General features: G+C 43.8%; 1 protein-coding gene across 4 annotated transcripts in view; it reads left to right on the top strand.

Moving 5' to 3' along the window:
- Positions 1-24,226, top strand: part of LOC137384483 (triple functional domain protein) — an 873,575-nt gene that overhangs the window by 573,390 nt on the left and 275,959 nt on the right. For all 4 annotated transcript variants that reach the window (XM_068058645.1, XM_068058631.1, XM_068058625.1 and 1 more), the window contains 3 exons: positions 18,107-18,196; positions 19,214-19,306; positions 20,460-20,571. In XM_068058645.1, the coding sequence (XP_067914746.1) occupies positions 18,107-18,196; positions 19,214-19,306; positions 20,460-20,571 (295 nt within the window). The remainder of the gene's footprint in view (positions 1-18,106; positions 18,197-19,213; positions 19,307-20,459; positions 20,572-24,226) is intronic.

The following is a 24,226-nucleotide window of genomic DNA, read 5'->3' as shown; positions in this document are numbered from 1 at the left end:
TGGAGTGGAGTCCTTCCAGGAGGCAGGGTGTGAAGAAGTGTAATCGAGGTAACTGTGGGAGTCGGTGGGCTTATAATGAATATTAGTAGACAGCCTATCCCCAGAGGTGGAGACAGAAAAGTCGAGGAAGGGAAGCGAAGTGTCAGAGATGGACCATGTGACGGTGAGAGAAGGGCGGAAATTAGAAGCAAAGTTGATAACGTTTTCTAGTTCCGGGTGGGAGCAGGAATCGACACCGATACAGTCATCAGTGTACCGGAAAAAGAGTTGGGGGAGGGGGCCTGAGTAAGACTGGAACAAGAAATGTTCGACATTTAGTGGTAGTAGATGGAAAGTATTCAGCATGGAGCTCGGTGACCAGTGGTGTTCCACAAGGATCTGTTCTGGGACCTCTGCTCTTTGTGATTTTTATAAATGACTTGGATGAGGAAGTGGAAGGCTGGGTTAGCAAGTTTGCCGATGACACGAAGGTTGCTGGAGTTGTGGATAGTGTGGAAGGCTGTTGTAGGTTGCAACGGGACACTGACAGGATGCAGAGCTGGGCTGACAAGTGGCAGATGGAGTTCAACCTGGAAAAGTGTGAAGTGATTCATTTTGGAAGGTCGAATTTGAATGCAGAATACAGGCTTAAAGACAGGATTCTTGGTAGTGTGGAGGAACAGAGGGATCTTGGGGTCCATGTCCATAGATCGCTCAAAGTTGCCACCCAAGTTGATAGAGTTGTTAAGAAAGCGTATGGTGTGTTGGCTTTCATTAACAGGAGGATTGAGTTTATGAGCCGCGAGGTTATGCTGCAGCTCTATAAAGCCCTGGTTAGACCACACTTAGAATATTGTGTTCAGTTCTGGTCGCCTCATTATAGGAAGGATGTGGAAGCTTTAGAGAGGGTGCAGAGGAGATTTACCCGGATGCTGCCTGGACTGGAGGGCATGTCCTACGAAGAAAGATTGAGGGAGCTGGGGCTTTTCTCATTGGAGCAAAGAAGGATGAGAGGTGACTTGATAGAGGGGTACAAGATGATGAGAGGCATAGATAGAGTGGATAGTCAGAGACCTTTTCCCAGGGTGGAAAGGGCTATCACCAGAGGGCATAATTTTAGGGTGATTGGAGGAAGGTTTCAGGGAGATGTCAGAGGTAGGTTCTTTACACAGAGAGTGGTGGGTGCGTGGAATGCGCTGCCAGCGGTGGTAGTGGAAGCAGATACGTTAGGGGCATTTAAGCAACTCTTGGATAGGTACATGGATGATAGTAGAATGAAGGGTAGGTAGTTACTTAGATCTTAGAGTAGGTTAAAGGTTCGGCACAACATCGTAGGCCGAAGGGCCTGTACTGTGCTATACTGTTCTATGTTCTATATTCCACAAAAAGACAGGCATAACTAGGACCCATGCGGGTACCCATAGCAACACTTTTTACTTGAAGGAAGTGAGTGGAGTTGAAGGAGAAATTATTCAGTGTGAGAACAAGTTCAGCCAGGCGGAGGAGGGTGGTGATGGATGGGGACTGGTTGGGCCTCTTTTCAAGGAAGAAGCGGAGAGCCCTCAAAACGCCCTGGTGGGGGATGGAGGTGTAGAGAGATTGGACCTCCATAGTGAAGAGGAGGTGGTTGGGGCCAGGAAACCTGGAACTGTCAAAATGACGTAGGGCGTCAGAAAAGTCACGGATGTAGGTGGGAAGAGACTATACCAGGAGAGAGAAGATAGAGTCAAGATAGGAAGAAATAAGTTCAGTGGGGTAGGAACAGGCTGAAACAATGGGTCTGGCAGGACAGTCCTGTTTGTGGATTTTGGGAAGGAGGTAGAAGCGGGCTGTCCGGGGTTGCGTGACTGTGAGGTTGGAAGATGTAATAGGATGTCCACATCTTACTGTAGTGATTGTAGTTGGAGACGGAACATCTGCTAATGCCTTTTGTTATGACCCGGTGAGGAAGGGGTCTCAGGCTCCCCTTTTGCCCCTTCTCTGGTTTGACCGCAACAGGGTTTATTCTTTTAACACAGTGATTTAGCTTACCACTTCAGTGAGCACTTGCTCACTGTTCCTCAATTATAATTACGAATGATCCAATCAGACAGGTTTTCTTGAGTTTAAACAAGAAAGATGATGTAAGTTTATTAACCTTATCACTCTAAACTGGTTAAAATTGCTAAAATACGCGATGCATTCACACTCACATTCATGTGAGAGGCACACACACAAATAGATACAGAGGGGAAAAAGATTTGGGAGATTGAAGTAAAGTCTGTAATAAATGGAATTCTAATGCTGAGTTTCAGTGTCCTTAGTTGAAGTTAAAGTCTTGAAATCCTCGCTGGGCCACGCACAATTCGGCTTGCTTCTCTGGTTCTGGAAGGCCGAAGAGAGGCTTTATCCATCCTCTTGGTTGTTGCCTATGAGGGTCTGTAGATTTGAAGTTTAGCTGCAGCTGAGGCTCCCTTGGGACTTTGTTGGAGAGGGAGACAGGAGAGAGAGATATTCCTTGCTTGGAGTTCAGTTACTGTGTTCCTTCTGAGGCACAGTTCACAAACTCAAGAGTTACACAGGCAGCTATGTCATGTGAACACCTCTTTCTTTGAAATATGTTTCTGGAAGGTTTTTTTGAAATTCCAAGTTCTTCTCTCTCTGCAAACATACTTGGTGGAGTGGGGGGGGGGTTGGCTCTTTCAAAGTCAATGGGTGTTGAGGCTTTTGATGGACAATGTTGACAAAAAACATTCTAGGCAATTGAATCAGAGCGTACCCCTATTGTTCTAGCTAGACTGGGTAATTACCTCTGTCTCCCAGCCGGCCTTTGACTTCTCATATGCAAATTGAGTGGCCATCTTTAGCTGTTCTGTTCTGCTTTTTAAAAATTATTTATAATGTCCAGTAAAAAGTCTCAGACAACGTTCCATACGACGAAATTAATATTTTCCATTTGGCATGTGGGTTTTCCGTCACACTTTCTTTTAGCTCACTTGGTTGATAGCTCACATCCACGTGTGGTCTGTTTAATTTCAATGCAGACGAGGTTAATGAGTTTCAGTTCTAGCAGACATGGATGTGTATTTCAGTGCAGAAGGTATGCATCATGTGTCTTTGCCCTCCATCTTGTTGAAGGCAAGTGTACTAGTCTTTTTAAATTGTTCTATTTTTTGTAACACTGTTGTGAGTGTGACACTCATTTTCTCATATGTTTCGGAGAAGGAGTCAACAATGTCCTGGAGCTCTGTTTCAGCTTGAGTGCGCACACAAACATCGTCTGCATACTGAAGCTCGACAACTGAAGGAGAGATTTTGAAGATGGCGTAGCTTGAACATTTTCCCGTCTGTTCTGCAGATTATCTCTGTGTCTGCAGGTGGTTAGCTGGAGGTGAGGTGCAGCATTGCAGCAAGGTAAATGGAGAAGCAAGTTGGTGCAGTTACTCAGTCTTGTATGACCCTGGTCTTGACTGAGATAGGATCTGTTCTGGTTCCATTGGTGAGGATCGTGGCTTACATGTCATCGTGGAGTAGATGGAGGATAGTGACAAACTTCTGAGGGAAGTCAAAGTTGAACAGGAAGTTCCATAAGCCTTCGCAGTTGACAGAGTCAGAGACTTTTGTGAGTTCGAAAACGGGCATGTACAAAATTGGCATTGTTCCAGCATTTTTCTTGGATTTGCCACACAGTGAAGATCATGACTATGGTGCCTTTTGATGGGCAAAAACCATACTGCGACTCCAGAAGGAGCTCTTCAGCCACTAGGAGCAGGTGATTGAGGAGGATCCTTACATGACCTTGCCGATGGCAGACAGCTGGGTGGGATTTTGCTCTCCTGATTCCATTCTTATCTACCGAATAGTAGCCAAAGGATCACCTACATTGGCTTCTCTTTACACTCCCACCTTTGTTGACAACCTCCCGGCCCCCCCACACCCAAGGACCTATCCTTGGCCCTCTGCTGTCTCTCATCTACATGTGACGTCATATGAAAGCACAGTGTAAGTTTCCGAATGTGCGCTGACGACACCCAGCTCTACCAACATCACCGCTCTGCTCAACCCCTCCACTACCTGTAAATTATCAGACTGCTCATCCAACATCCAGTACTGGATGAGCAGAAATTTCCTCCAACTAAATATTTGGAAGACCCAGTAGCATCATGTTCGGTCCCTGCCAAAAAATATGTTCCCTGGCCACTGACTTCATTCCTACCCCTGGAAACTGTCTGAGACTGGACTAGACTGTTCGCAACTTTGATGTCATATTTGACCCAAGGTGAGCTTCTGACCTCATATCTGCTCTGTCAGTGAGACAGCCTATTTCCACCTCCATGACTTTGCCTGGCTCCGCCCCATCGCATCTCATCTGCTTGTGAAACCCTCATCCATGCATTGTTTACCTCTAGACTTAACTATTCCAGTGCATGCCTGACCACCCTTCCATGTTTTACTCTCTGTAAATTTGAGGTCATCCAAAACTCTGCTGTCCGTGTCCTTATTCGCACCAAGTTCTATTCATCTATCACCCTATGCTCGTTGAGCTACATTGGCTCTGGTTAAGCAATGCTTTGATTTTAAAATTCTCCTCATTGTTTTCAAATACCTGCATGGCCTTGCTCCTCCCTGTCTCTGTCATCACCTCCAGCCCCACAACCCTCCAAGGTATCTGCACTCCTCTGATTCTAGCCTCTTGCATATCCCTGATTTTATTCATTCCACCATTGGTGTCTTCAACTTCCAAGGCTCTGGAATTCTCTCCCTAAACCTCTTTGCCTCCCTACGTCTCTTCTCTCCTTTAAGATGCTCCTTAAAACCTACCTCTTTGACCAAGCTTTTGGTCATCTGCCCTAATATCTCTCCTATATGGCTCAATGTCACATTTTGTTTTATAACATTCCTGTGAATAGCTTTGGAGCATTTTATTATGTTAAAGGTGCTACATAAATATGAGTTTTTGTTGATGCTGTTTAATTGCAGATTCTGCACCCAGAGGGCACAGGCCCAAAATTAGAAAATGGTTTGAGCAGACACTTTTCATTTAACTACATAGAGGGTGGTACATATTTGAGATGGGCTGCCAAGAGAGGCAATGGGGACTGATTGTACCAGTGAATTCAAGAGAAAGTTAGAAAAGTACCAGGCCAAAAGTTTGATACAGGATTATGTGAGATATTATTGCACATTAGGATTGAAAAATCTAGGCTGCTGGTAGCCCAAATAAGTGAGAGCATAGTCCGTAGTAGTAAGAAAATCTAGGTTGATGCGCTGCACTGGTCTTTTCTAAGACTCTACATTCCTGTGTATTTTGGGTCAAAACTGTGGAAGGGTTTTCAGATGCGAGCTAAGATTTTAAATTTAATGCTTTGGGGGACAGGGAACCACACATACTCTGCAGCCTTGTCAGCTACTGTATCCCCTCCCACACTCTTACTGTCCTCTGACTTCTATTTAAGATCCCCTTGCTTTGCAGAACATTTCCAGAGCAATAGCCAGAGATTTCTCAATGCAGTCCCCATGAACTTACTTTCTGCAGTTTACTCCCCAAGCCTCCACCTGTCTTGGCTCCACACTCTCCCTGAATTGTCAGTCTTGCTGCCTCGCTTCTGACCTTCAAAAGCTTCCTTAAGACCATCAGTGAGTTTAATTACATCATCTAACTGTTCTCTCATTGCAAGTTAGTGCTTTGTTGTCACCTCCATGGAACACTTTGAGATGTTTATGTTAAAAGCATTTTAAAAATTCAGGCGTGATGAAAGGTCATTGGCCTGAAACATTGACCTGAACTCTGTTCCTCACTCCACAAATGCTGCAGACCTGCTGAGTATTTCCAGCACTTTTTGTTTTTGTTTTAGATTTCCAGCATCTGCTGTATTTTGCTTTAATTAAAAATACAGGTAATTGTTAATGTCCCAGATTTTTTGGACATTTTTGATAGTGAACTATCAGCATTTGCTGTTGTTACCCTCTGAAACTGACTGCAACGTCAGAATTAAGCGCAAGCACAGATTAACATGGAAATCCTGAAGTTGTGTTGTGTCATTCACTGCTCTGCCACAGTCTGCGCTGTGAACCCCACCCAGAGCCAGCAATCATTGAAATCACCTGATCTGACGAGGACTTCTGGTTTTCCACTCTCAAATTGCTCTTAGAAACCCCATAAAAAGTTACAATCAGGTGTAACTGAGTATAATGGTATTCTGAATAATAACTATTGCTGAACAACAGATCTTGCCCTGAAAAAATAATTTTATTTTTGTGGTCTATTATTAAATGTCTCCATTATGATTAATTACTAGCAGAGACCACAAACCATTTGCGGTAAAATTAGTATGTTTATTGCAACAGTAATTTTTAAAATCCCCATCCCATGCCATTACATCCTTCCCTTTCATGCCATCTCCATCCCATTCCTTTCATCGCACTCATATGCCCATCCCATCCCCCATCCCAACTCCTCTTCCTATGTCATCTCCATTCCCCATTCCATTCCTTGCATGCCATCCCATCCCCATTACACCTATGCCATCTGATGCCACTCACCCACCCCATCCCCCCCAAACTCATTGCCATTCTCCCCCCCTGTCCCCCCCATGATGTAAAGGATAGTTATGGAACAACACTGCATCCTCCTGCAGTGGTGCATGTGATATGCAGATTAGTCAATCTCAAAGTTAGGTTCATGTTTCAAGTGGGAGCTTTGATCTATGTAGTGAGGCTACAGTTCACTCCAGCAGAAAGTAACTATGTTTGGACATAAGGTGGTGTCAGGGTCAGGCTGGGCTGCGATGTCCTGATGATCGAATAACTTGAGGACATTTGCTGATCGGGTATACGCATGAGGAACGGGCACATCGGTGAGCTGCTTTAAAGGCTGGTGCGGTACCCTAGGGATGGAGCACCTTGTTTGACCATAACCAGGGTGAGGTGGCATGGGAGAGAGAGTCGACACCTCATCTGACCATAAGCCAGAGGACAGAGAGGGTTGGCACCTCCCCTGACCGTACCCCAGATGGAGGGAGAGAGTCGGTCCCTCGCCTGACCATACCCCAGAGGGAGGGAGAGAGAGAATCGGCACCTGCCCTGACCGTGCCCCAGAGGGAGTGAGAGAGAGAGCCGGCACCTTGCCTGACCATACCCCTGAGGGAAAGAGAGAGTCAGCACCTTGCCAGACTGTACGGCAGAGAGAGAAAGAGGCGACACTACGCCTGACCATACCCCAGGGAGAGAGAGTCCATTCCCCCAACCCCTCCCATGCTGTTCCCCCCCCCCGCACCCCGTCTCATGCTGTCTCTCACTCTCACCATGCCGTTTCTTACTCCCCCCATGCCGTTTCCCCCCACCTTGATGTCATCCACCCCTCCAACTCTATTGCAACAGTACTTCTTTAAATCCCCATCCCATGCAATTCCACTGCCAGCTCTCTCCTGCCAGACCCATCCCATTCCTTTCATCCCTTCATCATCCCCATCCCATTCCCCATCCCACCTCTTCTTCCGATGCCACCCCATCCCTCATTCCATACTACCCATGCATTCTCTTCCCCCCCCCCCCCCCCCCCCCCCTCCCCAAACCCATGTGCTGGGCCGATGAGAGGAGACTTTATGAAGCAGTCATTGGATTGATGAGACAGGAGAGAGAGGATGAGGATATGGTGGCATTCAAGGGATAAAATAGGGGATCTGCTAGGAAGAAGGACTGGGAAGGGGGATGCATGAGAGGGATGAAAGGAATGGATGAGTTTAGCAACAGTGGAATGGAATAGCATGGGATGTGGATTTAAAGAAGTACTTATGGCGAGTCATAGAGTCATTTATGGCATAGGAGGAGGCCAATTGGCCCATTGAGCTAATGCAGGCTTTCCATAGAGAATCCAGTCAGTCCCATTCCCCTGTTCTGTCCATGTAATCCTGCAAGTTTATGTCCTTCAGTGCCCATCCAGTTTCCTTTTGAAATCATTGTCTCTGTTTCCACCACCCATGTTGGTAGCGAATTCCAGGTCATTATTTCACCTAGCATAATGTTTTTCCTCACACCCCTCTGGATCTCTTGCCCGGAACCGTGAATCTGGGTCCCCTAGTCCTTGTACCATCAACTGATGGGAACAGTTTTTCTTTGTTTACCTTATCCAAACTTGCCAAAATCTTGTACACCTCTATCAAATCTCCCCACAATCTCCTTTGCTCCAAGAAGAACAATCCCAGCTTTTCCAACCTTGTAGTTAAAATCCCATATCCCTAGAACCATTCTGGTAAATCTCCTCTGCGCCCCTCAAGGACCCTCACATCCTTCCTAAGGTGTGGTGAATAAAACTACACACAATACTCTAATTGTGGCCTAATCAGAGCTTTTTAAAGGTTCAGCATAACTTCCCTGCTTTTGTACTCAATACTTCTATTGATGAAGATCCCATATGCATTGCTGGCCACTCTCTCAGTATGATCTGCCACATTCAAAGATCTATGTCCATGAACCCCCAGGTCCCTCTGTCCCTGAACCCACTTTAAAACTGTGCTTTTAAGTCTGCTTTGTCTCTCCCCATTCCTTCTGTCAAAATCCATCACCTCACACTTCTCTCTATTAAATTCCATTTGCCACTTGTCAGCCCATTCTTCTCACTTATCATTGATTTGTTGCAATCAATTTGTATTATCCTCACTGTTTGCCACTCCTCCAAGTTTAGTATCATTGGTAAATTTTGAAATTTTACTCTCTATTCCAACATCCAAGTCATTTATATATATCAAAAAAAAGCAGTGGTCCTCGCACTGACCCTTGGGGAACACCACTGTCTACCATACTGCAGTCTGAAAAATAACTATTTACCACAACTCCCTGTTTTCTGTCCTTAAGCCAAATTTTTTTATCCAAGCTGACACTGGCCCTCCTATTCCATGAGCCTCAAATTTTATTAACCAGCCTTTTATGTGGTACTTTGTCACACGCTTAAAATCTATATAGACAACATCCACCGCATTCCTTTCATTAGCCTTCTCTGTTACTTCATCAAAACTTCAATTAGACTAGTCTAGCACAAATGGCCTTTGACAAATCCATGCTGGCTCTCCTTAATTAAGTACCTATTCGTTCATTCCCTGATTATTTTTTCTAAAACCTTACCCTCCTTTGATGCCTGTGTTGACTAGTACTGCCCTTACACCCTTTCTTGAATAAGGGTGTCACATTTGCCACTTTCCAATCTTCTCACACCTATCCCATATCAAGGCATCTTTGGAAGATTTTAGAAAGCCCTTCTGCTATCTCCACGCCCACTGCCCTTAGCAGCCTGGGGTGCAAGCCATCCAGAGCAGACGACTTATCCACTCAAAGGATAGCCAGCCTTTCCAATACATCCTGCCCCTCAGTTTTCACCCCACCCATTACTTCTACTGATATTTTATCCGTATCCTCTTCCTCAATAAACACTGATACAAAGTACTGATTAAGTATTCTACCCTTGCCCAGCGTCTCTAAGCATATTGCATTCTCCTCGTGCCTAATAGGCCTCACCCGCCTCTTACTACCCATTTACTATTTGCATGTTGGTACATGATTTTTGGGTTCCTTTTTATTTTAACTACCAATATATTTTATATTCTGTCTCTGCTAGTCTTATTTTCCTCTTTAGTTCCCCTCTCAACTTTTTGTATTTGGCCTGGCTCTTGCTTGAAGAATTCACCTGACATGCATCACACACCCTCTTTTTTTTTTTATTTCATCATATTCTCTATACCCCTTGTCATCCAAGGAACCCTAGCTTTGGTTCCCCTACCTTTCACCCTTGTTGGAATGTACCTAACCTGTACCTGAAATATTTCTTCCTTAAAGATCACCCATTGTTCCATGGTAGTTTCCCTGTCAGTCGTGGGTTCCATTTCACCTTGGCTAGATCCCTTCTCATCCCATTGAAGTTAGCCCTCTTCCAATTTGGAATTGTTACTTTTGATTGTTCCTTGCTCTTCGCCATTACTAATCTAAACCTTATGATACAATGATCACTCTTACCCAAATGTTCCTCCACTGTCATTTGGTCCACTTGGTCCACCTCATTGCCCAGCACCAGATCCTGCAATGCCTCCTTCCTAGTTCGACTGAGAATGTGCTGGTCAACGTTTCAGAAATTCCTCCCCCTACTTTATTACAACATTATTTATTTTATTTTTATTTAGAAATACAGCACTGAAACAGGCCCTTCGGCCCACCGAGTCTGTGCCGACCAACAACCACCCGTTTATACTAACCCTGCAGTAATCCCATATTCCCTACCACCTACCTACACTAGGGGCAATTTACAATGGCCAATTTACCTATCAACCTGCAAGCTGTGGGAGGAAACAGGAGCACCTGGCGAAAACCCACGCAGTCACAGGCAGTACCCAGAATCGAACCCGGGTCCCTGGAACTGTGAGGCTGCGGTGCTAACCACTGCGCCACCCTATGCCAATCAATACTTGGGTACGCCCACTCTATAATTCTTTCATATCTCTGAGATTTCCCTGCAGACTTGCCCCTCTTTCCCCCTCTCACTATTTGGAGGCCTATCGCATATCCCCAGTTGCACGATCATACTTTCTTGCTTCTCAAATCTAACCAAGTGGATTCTGTCCTTACCCCTTCAAGGACATCCTCTTTTTCGAACATGACAATGTCTTCCCTGATCAGTACTGCCGCGCCAACTCCCTTTTTTTCCTTCTCTATCTTTTCTGAACACTTTGAGCCCTTGAATATTAAGCGTCCAGCCCTCAGCATTTTTGAGCCACATTTCCATTATTGCCACTACATCATATTCCCTACATCATTCTGAACCTATCCTTGTATTCTTCATAGTTCTTCTTAGTCTGCTCCTCATAGATCAGCCATCTGTGGAGTTAATGTTTCAAGTCGATGACATTTCATCAGAACTCGAAAAGGTTGAGGTGTAGCAGGTTTTCAGCAAGTATTGAGGCAGGGAAAAGGGGGAAGAGTAGGAACGAACAAAAGGAAAAGTCTGTGATAGAGTGGAAGACGGGAGAGATAAATGACAAAAGGGATGATGGTACAATGCAAAGGCAAGTGGTAATGGGACAGGTAAAGAAACAAAAGTTGTGTCCAGAGGAGCTGTGAATGGAAATAGCAGAATCATTACCAACAGTTTTGAAACGGTGTGCAGATTGCAAGCTGAGTGTAGAGATTTGAGTTTGGTGAGTGGTGAGTTCGCTGAAGGAGGGAGGAGGTGCTCCATTTTTCGACCTCTTTTCTACTTTTTTAACCCATTTAACCCTCCAGTATTTGATTGCTGCTTCGGTGCAGTGGAAGGAACTGTTTGGTGAGTACCTGGTAAGCTATTCTACTTATAATAGTCTGTAAAGTTAGGGTATGGCAGGGCAGCTCACCTGAGTGGAATATATAGCCTGTGGCATGTGGGAAGTCATGGACGCACCATGTGTCCTAGACAAACACATCTGCAGAAAGTGTCACCAGCTGCAGAAGCTTGAGCTCCGGGTTTTGGAACTCGAGCGATGGCTGGAGTCACAGTTTAGGAGCATGCAGCCAGATAGGGAATGGGTGACCACCAGGCAGTCTAAGCGAACCAGGCAGGTAGTGCAGGAGTCCCCTGATAGGATCTCACTCGCTAATCAATTTTCCATTTTGAATACTGGTGAGGGTGATGTTTCCTGAGAGGAGTGCAGTCAGATCCATGTTTGTGGCACCACAGGTTGCTCAGCTGCACAGGAGGGGAGGAAGAAGAGTGGAAGAGCAGTAGTGATGGGGGATTCATTAGTTAGGGGAACAGACAGGTGTTTCTGCGGCAGTAAACATGACTCCAAGGTGGTGTGTTCCCTCCCTGGTGCTAGGGTCAGGGATGTCACGGAGCGGCTGCAGACATTCCTCTGGGGGAGGGAGCCAGAGGTCGTGGTCCACATTGATACCAATGACATAGGTAAGAAGGGGATGAGGTCCTGAAAGAGATTTTCAGGAGCTAGAATTTAGAAGGTCCAGAGGGGAAGTGAAAAAGCAAATAAGAGAAGCAAAGAGAGAGCATGAAAAGAGACTGACAGCTAGCAGTAAAGGAAATCAAAGCTTTCTGTAGGCATATAAATAGTAAAAGAGTGGTAAAAGGAGGAGTGGGGCCGATTAGGGATCAGAAAAGGGATTTACACATGGAGGCAGAGGGCATAGCTGCGGTATTAAATGAATACCTGTCTATCAAGGAAGAAGATGCAACCATGTAATGTTGAAAGAGGAGGTAAGTCATCCCTAGAGGGGTTTAAAATTGATAAAGAGGAAATATTAGATAAGCTGTCTGTATTTAAAGTGGATAAAACACCATGACCAGATGAGATGCATCCCAGGATACTGAGGGAAGTGAGGGTGGAAACCGCAGAGGCAGTGGCCATAATTTTTCAGTCATCTTTAGACTCAGAGGTGGTGCCAGAGGACTGGAGAATTGCAAAGGTTACACCCTTGTTCAAAAAAGGGTGTAAAGATAAGCCCAGCAATTACAGTCCAGTCAGTTTAACTTTGGTGGTGGGAAAACATCTAGAAAAAATTATTCGAGACAAAATCAGTAGTCATATAGACAAATGTGAGTTAATTAAGGAAAGCCAGCATGGATTTCTTAAGGGAATATCATGTTTAATTAACTTTCTGGAGTTTTTTGAGAAGGTAACTGAGAGGGTTGATGAGGGCAATGCTGTTGATGTGGTGTACGTGGACTTTCAAAAGGCATTTGATACAGTGCGACACAACAGACTTGTGGCAAACTTGTAGCTCATGGAATAAAAGGGACGGTTGCAACATGGATACGAAATTGGCTGATTGACAGGAAACAAAGAGTAGTGGTTAATGGATGTTTTTCGGGCTGGAAGAAGGTTTGTAGTGGAGTTCCCCAGGGATCAGTGTTGGGACCCATGCTTTTCCCATTACATATTAATGACCTAGACCTTGGTGTACAGGGCACAATTTCAAAGTTTGCGGATGATACGAAACTTGGAAGCTTTGTGAGCTGTGAGGAGGATAGTGTAGAACTTCAAAAGGGCATAGACAAGTTGGTGGAATGGGCAAACAAGTGGCAGATGAAGTTCAATGCAAAGAAATGTGAAGTGATTCATCTTGGTATGAAGAACATGGGGATACAATATAGAATAATGGTACAATTCTAAAGGGGGTGCAGGAGCAGAGGGACCTAGGTGTTTGTGTGCATAAGTCATTGAAGGTGGCAGGACAGGTTGAGGGAGTGGTTACTAAAGCATACAGTGTCCTGGGCTTTTTTTAATAGGGGCATAGAGTACATGAGCAAGGAAGTTATGTTGAACTTGTATAAGACGCTAGTTCGACCTCAGCTGTAGTATTGCGTCCAGTTCTGGGCGCCGCACTTTCGGAAAGACATGCGGGTATTGGCGGGAGTATAGAAAAGATTCACGAGAATGGTTCCAGGGATGAGGAATTTCAGTTATGAAGATAGATTGGAGAAGTTAGGACTGTTTTCCTTGGAGAAGAAAGGCTGAGAGATGATTTAATAGAGATATTCTAAATCATGAGGGGGTCTGGACAGAGTAGATGGAGAGAAACTGTTCCCACTCATGAAAGGATCGAGAATGAGAGGGCACAGATTTAAAGTGTTTGGTAAGAGAAGCAAAAGTGACATGAGGAAATACTTCTTCACGCAGCAAGTGGTTAAGGTCTGGAATGCGCTGCCTGAGGACGTGGTGGAGGCAGGTTCAATTGAAGCATTCAAAAGGGAATTAGACAGTTATTCGAAAAGAAAGAATGTGCAGGGTTACGGGGAGAAGGCAGGGGAATGGAACTGAGGGAGTTGCTCTTTCGGAGAGCCAGTGCGGACACAATGGGCCGAATGGCTTCCTTCTGCACTGTAACCATTCTGTGAGTGGCCATCCCAAAATCGAATAAAGGAAAAAAAAACACACAAAACGTGAGAAAGAGGTTACGATCTGAAATTGTTAAACTCAGTGTTGAGTCCTGAAGGCTATAAAATGCTTCTTTGAAAGATGAGGTGCTGTTCCTTGCGCTTACCTTGAGCTTCAGTGAAACAGTGTAGTAGGCCAAGGATAGCGTTGGAGTGGAGCAGAGAATTAAATTGCTGTAAGCTTGGGTCACATTTGTGGACTGAACAAAGATGTTCCTGCAGAGTGGTCACAGAATCTATATTTGATCTCTCCAATGTAGAGGAGACCACATCGTGAGTGGCGAATGCAGTATACTAAATTATATGTACTAAAGAAAGAAGGGCATAGCTGGGGACTCATGAGTTCCCATAGCAACACCCTTTATTTAGAGGAAGTGAGTGGAGTTAGAGGAGAAACTGTTCAATGTGAGAACAAGTTTCGTCAGGTGGAGGAGGGTGGTAGTGGTTTGGAACTGGTTGGGCCTCCATTCAAGAAAGAAAGGAAAGCCTTCAGACTGTCCTGGTTGGGAATGGAGTTGTGAAGAGATTGGACGCCTATTGTTTAATTTTAGGACCTGGAAACTGTTCAAGTGGCGGAGGGCTTTGAAAGAGTTGCAGATGTAGGTGGGAGAACAGTAGAGTCAGGGTAAAGAACAGGTAAGAACAGACTGAAACGATAGATCTCTGAAGCAGTTCTGTTTGTAGATTTTCGGAAAGAGGTAGAAGCGGGCTGTTTGGAGTTGGAGATCTGTGAGGTTGGAAGCCATGAGGGAAGATCTCCAGAGGAGATGAGGTCAGTAACAGTGACGGTCTTAACTGTTAATGATTGGAAATTGAGTTACGGTCACTAACCACTGCTCTGTCCAACCCCCTAGCAGTATGATTCCGGTTTGGCATCCTGCAAATGCCCTTGCTTGTTCAAAATGTTTTTTTTCCCCACTTCAACAGTCATTCATTGTTTGGATTAACTTTTATAAGCAGTAGCAGCTCTCTGATACCTCATCCAAGTGACTATTCATCTTGTGTGAAGCTAGACAAAGAGTGTCTGCCTTTATTTTCACCTGATGTTTACATGCACGCTTTTCAGCACAATTCACCAAATAATAATTTGAAGGGGAACAGTAGCTGATTTTCAGTCCACTGTCCGCAGACCTGCAGGGACTGAGATCAGCTAACGAATCAGAAATTAAATATTGTTCCTGTTCTGTGTGTGTCCTAACTAAATATTGGGAAGACCAACGCCATTGTCTTCGACTCCATCTCTCTCCCTGCCCACTGTCTGCTGCTGAACCAGACTGTTTGCACCATTGGCGTCCGATTTGCAAGGGGGTTGGAGTACATAAGTAACGAAGTCTTGCTGCATGACTTGGAGTACTGTGTACAGTTTTGGTCTCTGTACCTGAAGGAGAATATACTTGTGTTAGAGAGCATGCAACAAAGGTCCACTAGATTGATTCCTGCAATGACAGGGTTGTCCTCAGAGGAGAGATTGAGTAGAATTTGCCTGTACTCTCTGGAGTATAGAAGAATAAGAGGTGATCTCATTGATACATAGAAAATTCTGGAGGGTTTGACAGGGTAGAAAGGTTGTTTTCCCTGGCTGAAGATTCTAGAACTTGTGGGCATAGTCTCAGGATAAGGTGTCAGCCATTTAAGACAGCAATGAGGAGAAAATTCTTCACTCAGAGGGTTGTGAATCTTAGGAATTCTCTACCGGGAGGACTGTGGATGCTCAGTCATTGAATATATTCAAGGTTGAGGTCAATAAATTTTTGGTCTCTAAAGGAACCAAGGAATATGGTGATCAGCCGGAAAGAGGAGCTAAGATTGAAGATCAAACGTGATCTTACTAAATGACAGAGCAGGCTCAGAGGGCTTTACGGCCTACTCCACCTATTTCTGGTGTTTTTTATGTTCCATTTGAACCTGAGCTGAGTTTCCATCCCCATATTCTCTCCATCACTTAGACTGCCTACTTCCACCTCCAAAATATCACCTGACTCCACTTCTCAACTCAACTGGTGCTGAAACCCTTGACCAAGCCTTTGTTACCTCTAGACTTTAATATTCCAGTAGTTCCCTGGCTGGCCTCCCACCTTGGACCCTATATAAACAAAGCTCGGCTGCCCATACCCTACCTTGCAACAAGTCCCTTTCACCCATTACCCCTGTGCTCGCTGACCGACATTGGCTCACATTTGGCAAAGCCATGAGTTTAAAATTTTCCGCCATGTTTTAAATCCCTCCATGGCCTCATCCCTCCCTATCTGTATAACCTTCCCCAGCCCTGCAACCGTCATATCTCTGTTGTTACAGCCACGTAGTGTGATGTGGGTGGTTCCCACTGTTCAACTCCCTACCTGATCGCAACAAGTGTATTTTTATTAGGGTTTAGCCCCTTGGTGTTTTATTTCTCAAATAAACAGGCAACAACAGGTTTTCCTGTAGGTTTTAAAAAACAGAAAATCAATTGTTTAACCTTAACCTGAAATTGTCGTAAGTGCATCCACTCACACATTCGCTCACGCACGCACATACACAAGAGACAGATAGAGAAGGAAAAAAGGAAGGTGACTTTTAGTGGCAGGAGAATTTTCTTGGAAATCAAGTTCTCGATGGGTGCAGGCCTGAGATGATTATAGATTTCTCTCTTGATTGAAGGTTCAGTTGAAGACGGTGAGTCATTTCTAGTTCTCAGTGCCGAATAATGTAGATGTAGGATTCTGCAGCAGGGCACATGCCTACTGGCTTGGCTGGAACACAAGCTGTTAGGATGTTGCTTCTCTATCTCTCTCTCTGGCTGTCTTTTTTTAAAGTTGCCAATTCCTGGCATGAAACATTCTCATCTCTTCCCCATGGTGATCACACAATGGCCCAGGGCGTGGCTACTTCACACCTTCTTTGTTTCAGAAGAAGACATTCAATTCTGGAATAATTTTCGGATGGGGTGCAGTTGACACCTCTTAGTTTTGAAGATTTGTTCTTTGTCTTTGTCAGACAGTTTTGAATACAAAAAAGGCCAGTCCCTTTTTTCTTTGGTGACCTTTTTGGACCATTGTTCACTTTTTAAAATAAAGTTCATTTTTTTTTAAGACAAAGTCAGTTTTTCATAACTTGTCAGAGTTAGTCCATAATTTGTATAATCGCACTTCTGGATTGCGTGACACTGTGTAGTTCCAGTTCTGGCCTCTTGCACATCCCTGATTTTCTTCACTGCACTATTGGCAGCCGTGCCTTCAGCTGCCCAGGCCTTAAGCTCTGCAATTCCCTTCTTAAACCTCTCCGGCTCTCTACCTCATTGCGTTGCTCCTTAAAACTTATTTCTGACCAATAATTCAGCATCGGTCCCATATATTCTCAAGTGGCTCGGTGTCAAATCTTGTTTGATAATCATTCCTATGAAGCACCTTGTGATATTTTACTATGTTAAAGCTGCTATATAAATGCAAGTTATTGTATCAGGACCACACCAACATATAGTATATAGTATCTAGTATTATATAGTATCTTTCACAACCTCAGGATGTAGCAAAGCATTTTACAGCCAAGGTCCCACAATGCCTATGTGATGATAACCAGGTAATTTTTTTAATGATGATGGCTGAGGGATAAATATTAGCCAGGACACCAGAGAGAACTCCGCTGCTGCTCTTCAAAATAGTGCCTTGGGAACTTTTGCGTCGGCCTGCGATGACAGACATCCGAGAGGATAGCACCTCCAACAGCGGAATGTCAGTCTAGATTATGTGGGATTTGAACCCTCAACCTTCTGACTCAGAGGCAAGAGTGTATTCTGCTGTGATGTTTATGTGACCATGAAAGGGAATGGGGTAAGTTAGTTGGCAACATTGGCTCTTCGTGTATGTACTGTATGCATATCTTCAAAACAAACTTGCCAAAATGCAATGCACATGCTTTTGAAAAATCTGAAATTCTCCTTTTTCTGTCCCGACCCATACGAAGGGATGCTGCTTGATTTCCTATGTAAAAGGTGACCAGTGTGAAGGTGTACGTCATAGCTGTCTGTCTCTCTACTCTTCCCTCACCATTAAGTCACATTTAAAAGTCATTACTTTTTAAAATTGAAATGCTTGGCTTGTCTCTGCATTTTATTGTCTGAACAGTTATTAACAAATGATTTTTGTTTAATTTTATTTTTCCCATGTAAACTGATGGTCCAGATGTTAACATTCCTTCAAAATTTGATGAATGAAGCAAAAGGATATGGTTTGTGACTTTGTCATTTTTCTTTCCCCCAAACAGGCTGACAAGTTCCAGATGTACGTAACATACTGTAGGAACAAGCCAGACTCTACCCAGCTCATACTGGAGCATGCAGGAGCATACTTTGATGTCAGTACCATTTATAGGCATGGTGCTTTTTAACCCTCCCTGTTCCCATTGCTTATGATGGTCATTCTTAGTAATATTTTAACTTCCTTTCAGTAAAATTTCAAAACTGAGAGTGATTTTTGTTAACCAAGGATATTGAGTGTTTTGAACCCAAGGAAAGCAGATGGAGTTAAGATACTGATCAACTGTGATCAACCTTGGGTGGTGGGGTGGGGGGGAGGGGGGGGAGGGAGAACAGGCTCGAGGTGGTGAATAGCCTACTGTTCCTATGTTACAGATAGGCAGGCAACCTGCCCTGTGGTCTAATAATGCTACCTAAAGGTAAAAACTGTTCCATTAATATTTTCCCCTCATGGTGAAAAACTTGCCTCTAGCTGTCACTTTCCCAAAGTGGCTTCATTAGGATTGGAAACGCAGTACCATGAAGTGGGAGAGAGGGAGAACCATAGACATTGTAAGATCATTGTCTGCTAGACGGAACTTTGATCCATGGGTTTCAGTGTGGTCTATATCCTTAATTCCCCCTCCACCCTTGCAGCAATAACATGGGCTACAGTGCTTTAAAATGAAAAAGCACATCAGTGCTAAACTTGTCATAAATCAACAAAAAAATGGGGTAGAAATTGGAGGGCATCCAACATTGGGCATGATCTCAGCATTTGAGCAGCAATGGCATGCCAGCTCGGAAAGAACTGCCTGAAAACCAAAGGTCCCTTAAAAGCTATGCAGATCAGGTGCAGGCCTCTGCCCTGTTAAATTGGTTACCATTGCACCAACTTTACACCTGGAAATTGGGAACAACGATGTTGAATTTAAACCCCAGTGTTTCTAGAAGATGTACCAACAGCAATGCGGGTTTTCTCAATACAGATTTTCAGCTATCAAACATTTGGAGGCAGTGAGAGCTGTTTGTACCTAAGAAATTGTCTTACCTGAGAGTTATTACATTTTTTCTATCTTTGTAGTATTAACTACTATATGATTATTGCAGTCTAAAAATACTTTTTTTAAAAATAGGAAATACAACATCGTCATGGACTGGCCAACTCAATCTCTTCCTATCTTATCAAACCTGTACAGCGAATAACTAAATATCAGCTGCTTTTAAAGGTAGGAAAAAGTAACCTTTGGGAATGTCTTAAGACAGGACTAACCAGTTGTTTTGCGGAGCTTCAAATATAGCGTGTCTAATCGTTTATGTGAGTAATGGGTCTGCATATTCCATCTACAGATGGGCAGCTGTGCTTTATTAGAATGCACTTCAGAACTAAATACCCTATTTTGCAATATCAGCATACCTCTTTTGTGTGTTTGTACTGCTGCCTGGACTTTCAGTTGTTACGACCAGGTGAGAAAGAGGTCTAGGGTTCCCTTTCAGCTTTCACCTGGTCCTACTGTAACAGGGTTTAATTTTTAAACATACTGTGTTTTCAGCTCCCCCTTGGTGAATCCTTTTCCACTGCTTTCCAATTATAAGGCAAAGAAACCAGCACAACAGGTTTTTTTTCAGGTTTAAAGAAGAAAAGTGAAATTTTATTAAATTTATACTCTAATTTGGTTGACGCCTATGGATACACGACGCGCCCACGCGATACACACATGCAAATAGAGACAGAAAAGTGCAGAAGAAAAATAAAGTGGAAACGTTTGAAGCAATAGCTGAAGAGTTTTTGTTACGGGTGTTCGAGCTCACTATATAGAGTCCTTGGTTGTAGGGAGATCTTGCTTTTCATTGGGGCCCAGTATTCTTCTTAAACCTTTTTGGCTGTAGGAGTCTTTTCTCTCTTGGGGTTCATGTGTCTTCAGTGGATTCAGTTTTGTGAGAAAGAGATGGGAGCAGACAGGAGAGGAGGTCTGCTTCAGTCCAAGAGCATTCAGCTTTCTGACAGTTCAGACACTGTTTCTACAATTTCTAACTCCCAAGTTGGCCAGCAGGGTAGTCAAGTGACGGACTAGTATAACCACTTCTGGCTTTGTGTGCCAGGGAATGGTCCTTTGTCTACAAACACTGTCTGTTAATATGCAAAAATGTCTTTCCAGCCAAGGGCCTTCTCTTCTCCCCAGCAACAGTTTGAAATTTAATGTGCATGTGGAAAAATTAATGTGCCTAATTCTTGGCAGGTGGGGGCCTGCATGACACAATAAATCAAAAATGATGTCATTCAGTGGAACTAGATCTGTTGAGACTTTCTGTGTCTCCACTTTCATGAAGGTTTCTAAATAGCAATAAATCTGAGTTCTGCATTGGTTTGTTAACTTGTAGGAGCTGTTAACATGCTGTGAAGAAGGAAAGGGAGAAATTAAAGATGGCCTGGAAGTGATGCTGAGCGTGCCAAAACGAGCCAACGATGCCATGCATCTCAGCATGCTAGAAGGTGTGCTTTTTATTTACAATTGAACACAATTTCAAAATTATTAAGAAATTGGTCAAAAGAGATCATATATTTTTCATTTTATGTTCAGGTGCCTATATTGAGTTAATATCTCAAAGTAAAAATTGAATTGTATGAAATACTTGAAAGTTGTCTTATTTAACCAGGTTTTATACTTGAAGGTATTAAGCTTGTTAAGGAAATAAAACACTTAAAGCCATAGCAAAATTCCTTCTGTTCTACAGTAAAACAGACTTCCATGCCATTTAGAAACAAATGCTGTGTGTAACCTGTTCACAGAATCATTACATAGGAACATAGCAAGATAGGAACAGGAGTAAGCCATTCAGCCCCTCGAGCCTGTCCCGCCATTCAATGAGATCATGGCTGATCTGCAGCCTAACTCCATATATCTGCCTTTGGCCCATATCCCTTAATAACTTTGCTTAACAAAAATTTGTCTATCTCAGATTTAAAGTTAACAACTGTTCGAGCTTCAACAGCTGTTTGTGGGAGAGAGTTCCAAACCTCTACCACCCTTTGCGTGAAGAGGTGCTTCCTAACGTCTCTCATGAACGGTCTGGCCCTAATTTTTAGACTATGCCCCCTAGTTCTGGAATCTCCAACCAGTGGAAATAGTTTATCTTTATCTAGCCTGTCTTTTCCTGTTAATATTATTTTTTTTGGGATCAGAGATACAGCACTGAAACAGGCCCTTCAGCCCACCGAGTCTGTGCCGAACATCAACCACCCATTTATACTAATCCTACACTAATCCCATATTCCTACCAAACATCCCCACCTGTTCCTATATTTCCCTACGACCTACCTATACTAGTGACAATTTATAATGGCCAATTTACCTTTCAACCTGCAAGTCTTTTGGCTTGTGGGAGGAAACCGGAGCACCCGGAGAAAACCCACGCAGACACAGGGAGAACTTGCAAACTCCACACAGGCAGTACCAGGAATCGAACCCGGGTCCCTGGAGCTGTGAGGCTGCGGTGCTAACCACTGCGCCACTGTGCCGCCCTAAATATCTTGAAGACTTCGATCAGATCACCCAATAACCTTCTAAATTCCAGCGAAAACAGGCATAATTTGTGTAATCTGTCCTCGTAACTTAACCCCTGTAGTCCAGGTATCATTCTTGTAAACCTACATTGCACTCTCTCCAAGACCAGTATATCCTTCCTAAGATGTGGTGCCCAGAACTGCTCACGGTACTCCAAGTGGGGTCTAACCAGGGTTTTGTACAGCTGCAGCATAACCTCTGTGTCTTTATACTCCAATCCTCTAGATATAAAGGCCTTTAGTCTTTTCGATTATTTTCTGCACTTGCTCGTGGCATTTTAAAGATCTATGCACCTGAACCCCCAAGTCTCTTTGCACATCCATTGTAGTTAACCTCTTCCCATTTAGAAAGTACCCTGCTCTATCCTTTTTTGGTCCAAAATGGATAACCTCACACTTTCCCACATTGAAATCCATCTGCCACAGTTTTGCCCATTCACCTAGTCTGTCCATATCCTTGCAATTTTATGCTGTCATCTAGACTGTCTACAATGCTGCCTAACTTTGTATCATCAGCAAATTTGGATATATGACTTACTATGCCATCATCCAAGTTGTTAATGAATAATGTGAATAATTGATGCCCCAACACAGATCCATGAGGGACACTGCTAGTCACATCCTGCCAATGAGAGTACTTACCCATTATCCCCACTCTCTGTCGCCTACCACTCAACCAACTTCCTAACTATGTAAATAATTTGCTCTCAACTCCACGGGCTTCTACCTTAGTTAACAGTCTCTTATGTAGGACTTTATCAAATGCCTTCTGGAAGTCCATATAAATATCCATGGTTTATTACAATGCAGAAGGAGGCCATTCGTCCCATCATGTGTGCACTGGCTCTCCAAATGAGCAATTCCCTGAGTTTCATTCCCCTGCCTTCTCCCCCTAACCCTGCACATTCTTCCTTTTCATATAACTGTCTAATTCCCTTTTGAATGCTTCAATTGAACCTGCCTCCGTTACGTCCTCAGGCAGCGCATTCCAGATCTTAACCACTCGCAGCGGGAAAAAGTTTTTCCTTATGTCGCTTTTGCCCCTCTTGCCGATTACTTTAAATCTGTGCCCTCTCGTTGCGAATCCTTTCACGAATGGGAACAGTTTCTCTATCTCTACTCTGTCCAGACCCCTCATGATTTTGAATAGGTCTATCAAATTACCTCTCGGCCTTCTGTTCTCCCAGGGAAACACTCCTAACTTCTCCAATCTATCTTCATAACTGACGTTCCTCATATCTGGAATCATTCTTGTGAATATTTTTTGTACTCTCTCCAATGCCCTCATGTCTTTCCTAAAGTGCAGCACCCAGAACTGGATGCATTACTCCAGCTGAGACCGAACAAGTGTCTTTTACAAGTTCAACATAACTTCCTTGCTCTTGTACTCTATGCCCCTATTAATAAAGCACAGGAGACTGTATTCTTTATTGACTGCTCTCTCAACCTGTCCTGGCACCTTCAATGACATATGCACCCAGGTCCCTCTGCTCCTGCACCCCCTTTAGAATTGTACCCTTTATTCTATATTGTCTCTCCATGTACACCATATCAACAGCATTGCCCTCATCAACCCTCTCTGTTACCTCCTCAAAAAACTCCAGCAAGTTTGTTAAACATGATTTTCCTTAAGAAATCCATGCTGGCTTTCCTTATTAACTTGTATTTGTCCATGTAACTGTTGATTTTGTCCCGAATTATTCTTTCTAGAAGTTTTCCCCCCACTAAAGTTAAACTGTAGTTGCTGGGCTTATCCTTACACCCATTTTTGAACAAGGGTGTAACATTTGCAATTCTCCAGTCCTCTTGCACCACCCCCAAGTCTAAGGAAGACTGAAAAATTATGGCCAGTACCTCTGCGATTTCCACCCTCACTTCCCTCAGTATCCTTGGATGCATCTCATCTGGTCCTGGTGTTTTATCCACTTTAAGTACAGACAGCCTATCTAATACTTCCTCTTTATCAATTTTAAAGCCCTCTCGTCTCTGACTTATCTCCTCTTTCAACATTGCCTGGGTTGCATCATCTTCCTTGGTAAAGAAAGATGCAAAATATTAATTTAATACCTCAGTTATGCACTCTGCCTCCATGTTTAAATCCCTTTTCTGGTCCCTAATTGGCCCCGCTCCTCCTTTTACCACCCTTTTACTATTTATATACCTGTAGAAAACTGGGATTTCCTTTAGCGTTAGCTGCCAGTCTCTTTTCATGCTGTCTCTTTGCTTCTCTTATTTGCTTTTACACTTCCCCTCTAGACCTTCTATATTCAGCCTGGCATCAGTATTTTCTACCTGGCATCTGTCATAAGCACACTTTTTCTTCTTTATCTTAATATCTACCTCTTTTGCCATCCAGGGAGCTTTGGAGTTGTTTGTCCTACTTTTCCCCTTCGAGGGAACATACCTTGACTGTGCCCAAACTGTCTGTTCTTTGAAGGTAGCCCATTGTTCATCTGCTGATTTTCCTGCCAGGTTTTGACTCCAATTTATTCACCCCATTCTTACTCCACTGAAGTTGGCTTTCCCCCAGTTAATTATTCTTACCCTGGATTGCTCTTCGTCCTTTTCTATAATCAGCCTACAC

Source organism: Heterodontus francisci, chromosome 2, assembly GCF_036365525.1.
Source record: "Heterodontus francisci isolate sHetFra1 chromosome 2, sHetFra1.hap1, whole genome shotgun sequence".
Taxonomy (NCBI): domain Eukaryota; kingdom Metazoa; phylum Chordata; class Chondrichthyes; order Heterodontiformes; family Heterodontidae; genus Heterodontus; species Heterodontus francisci.
The sequence above is the reverse complement of the archived record's forward strand: the minus strand, read 5'-3'. Positions and strand labels throughout refer to the sequence as shown.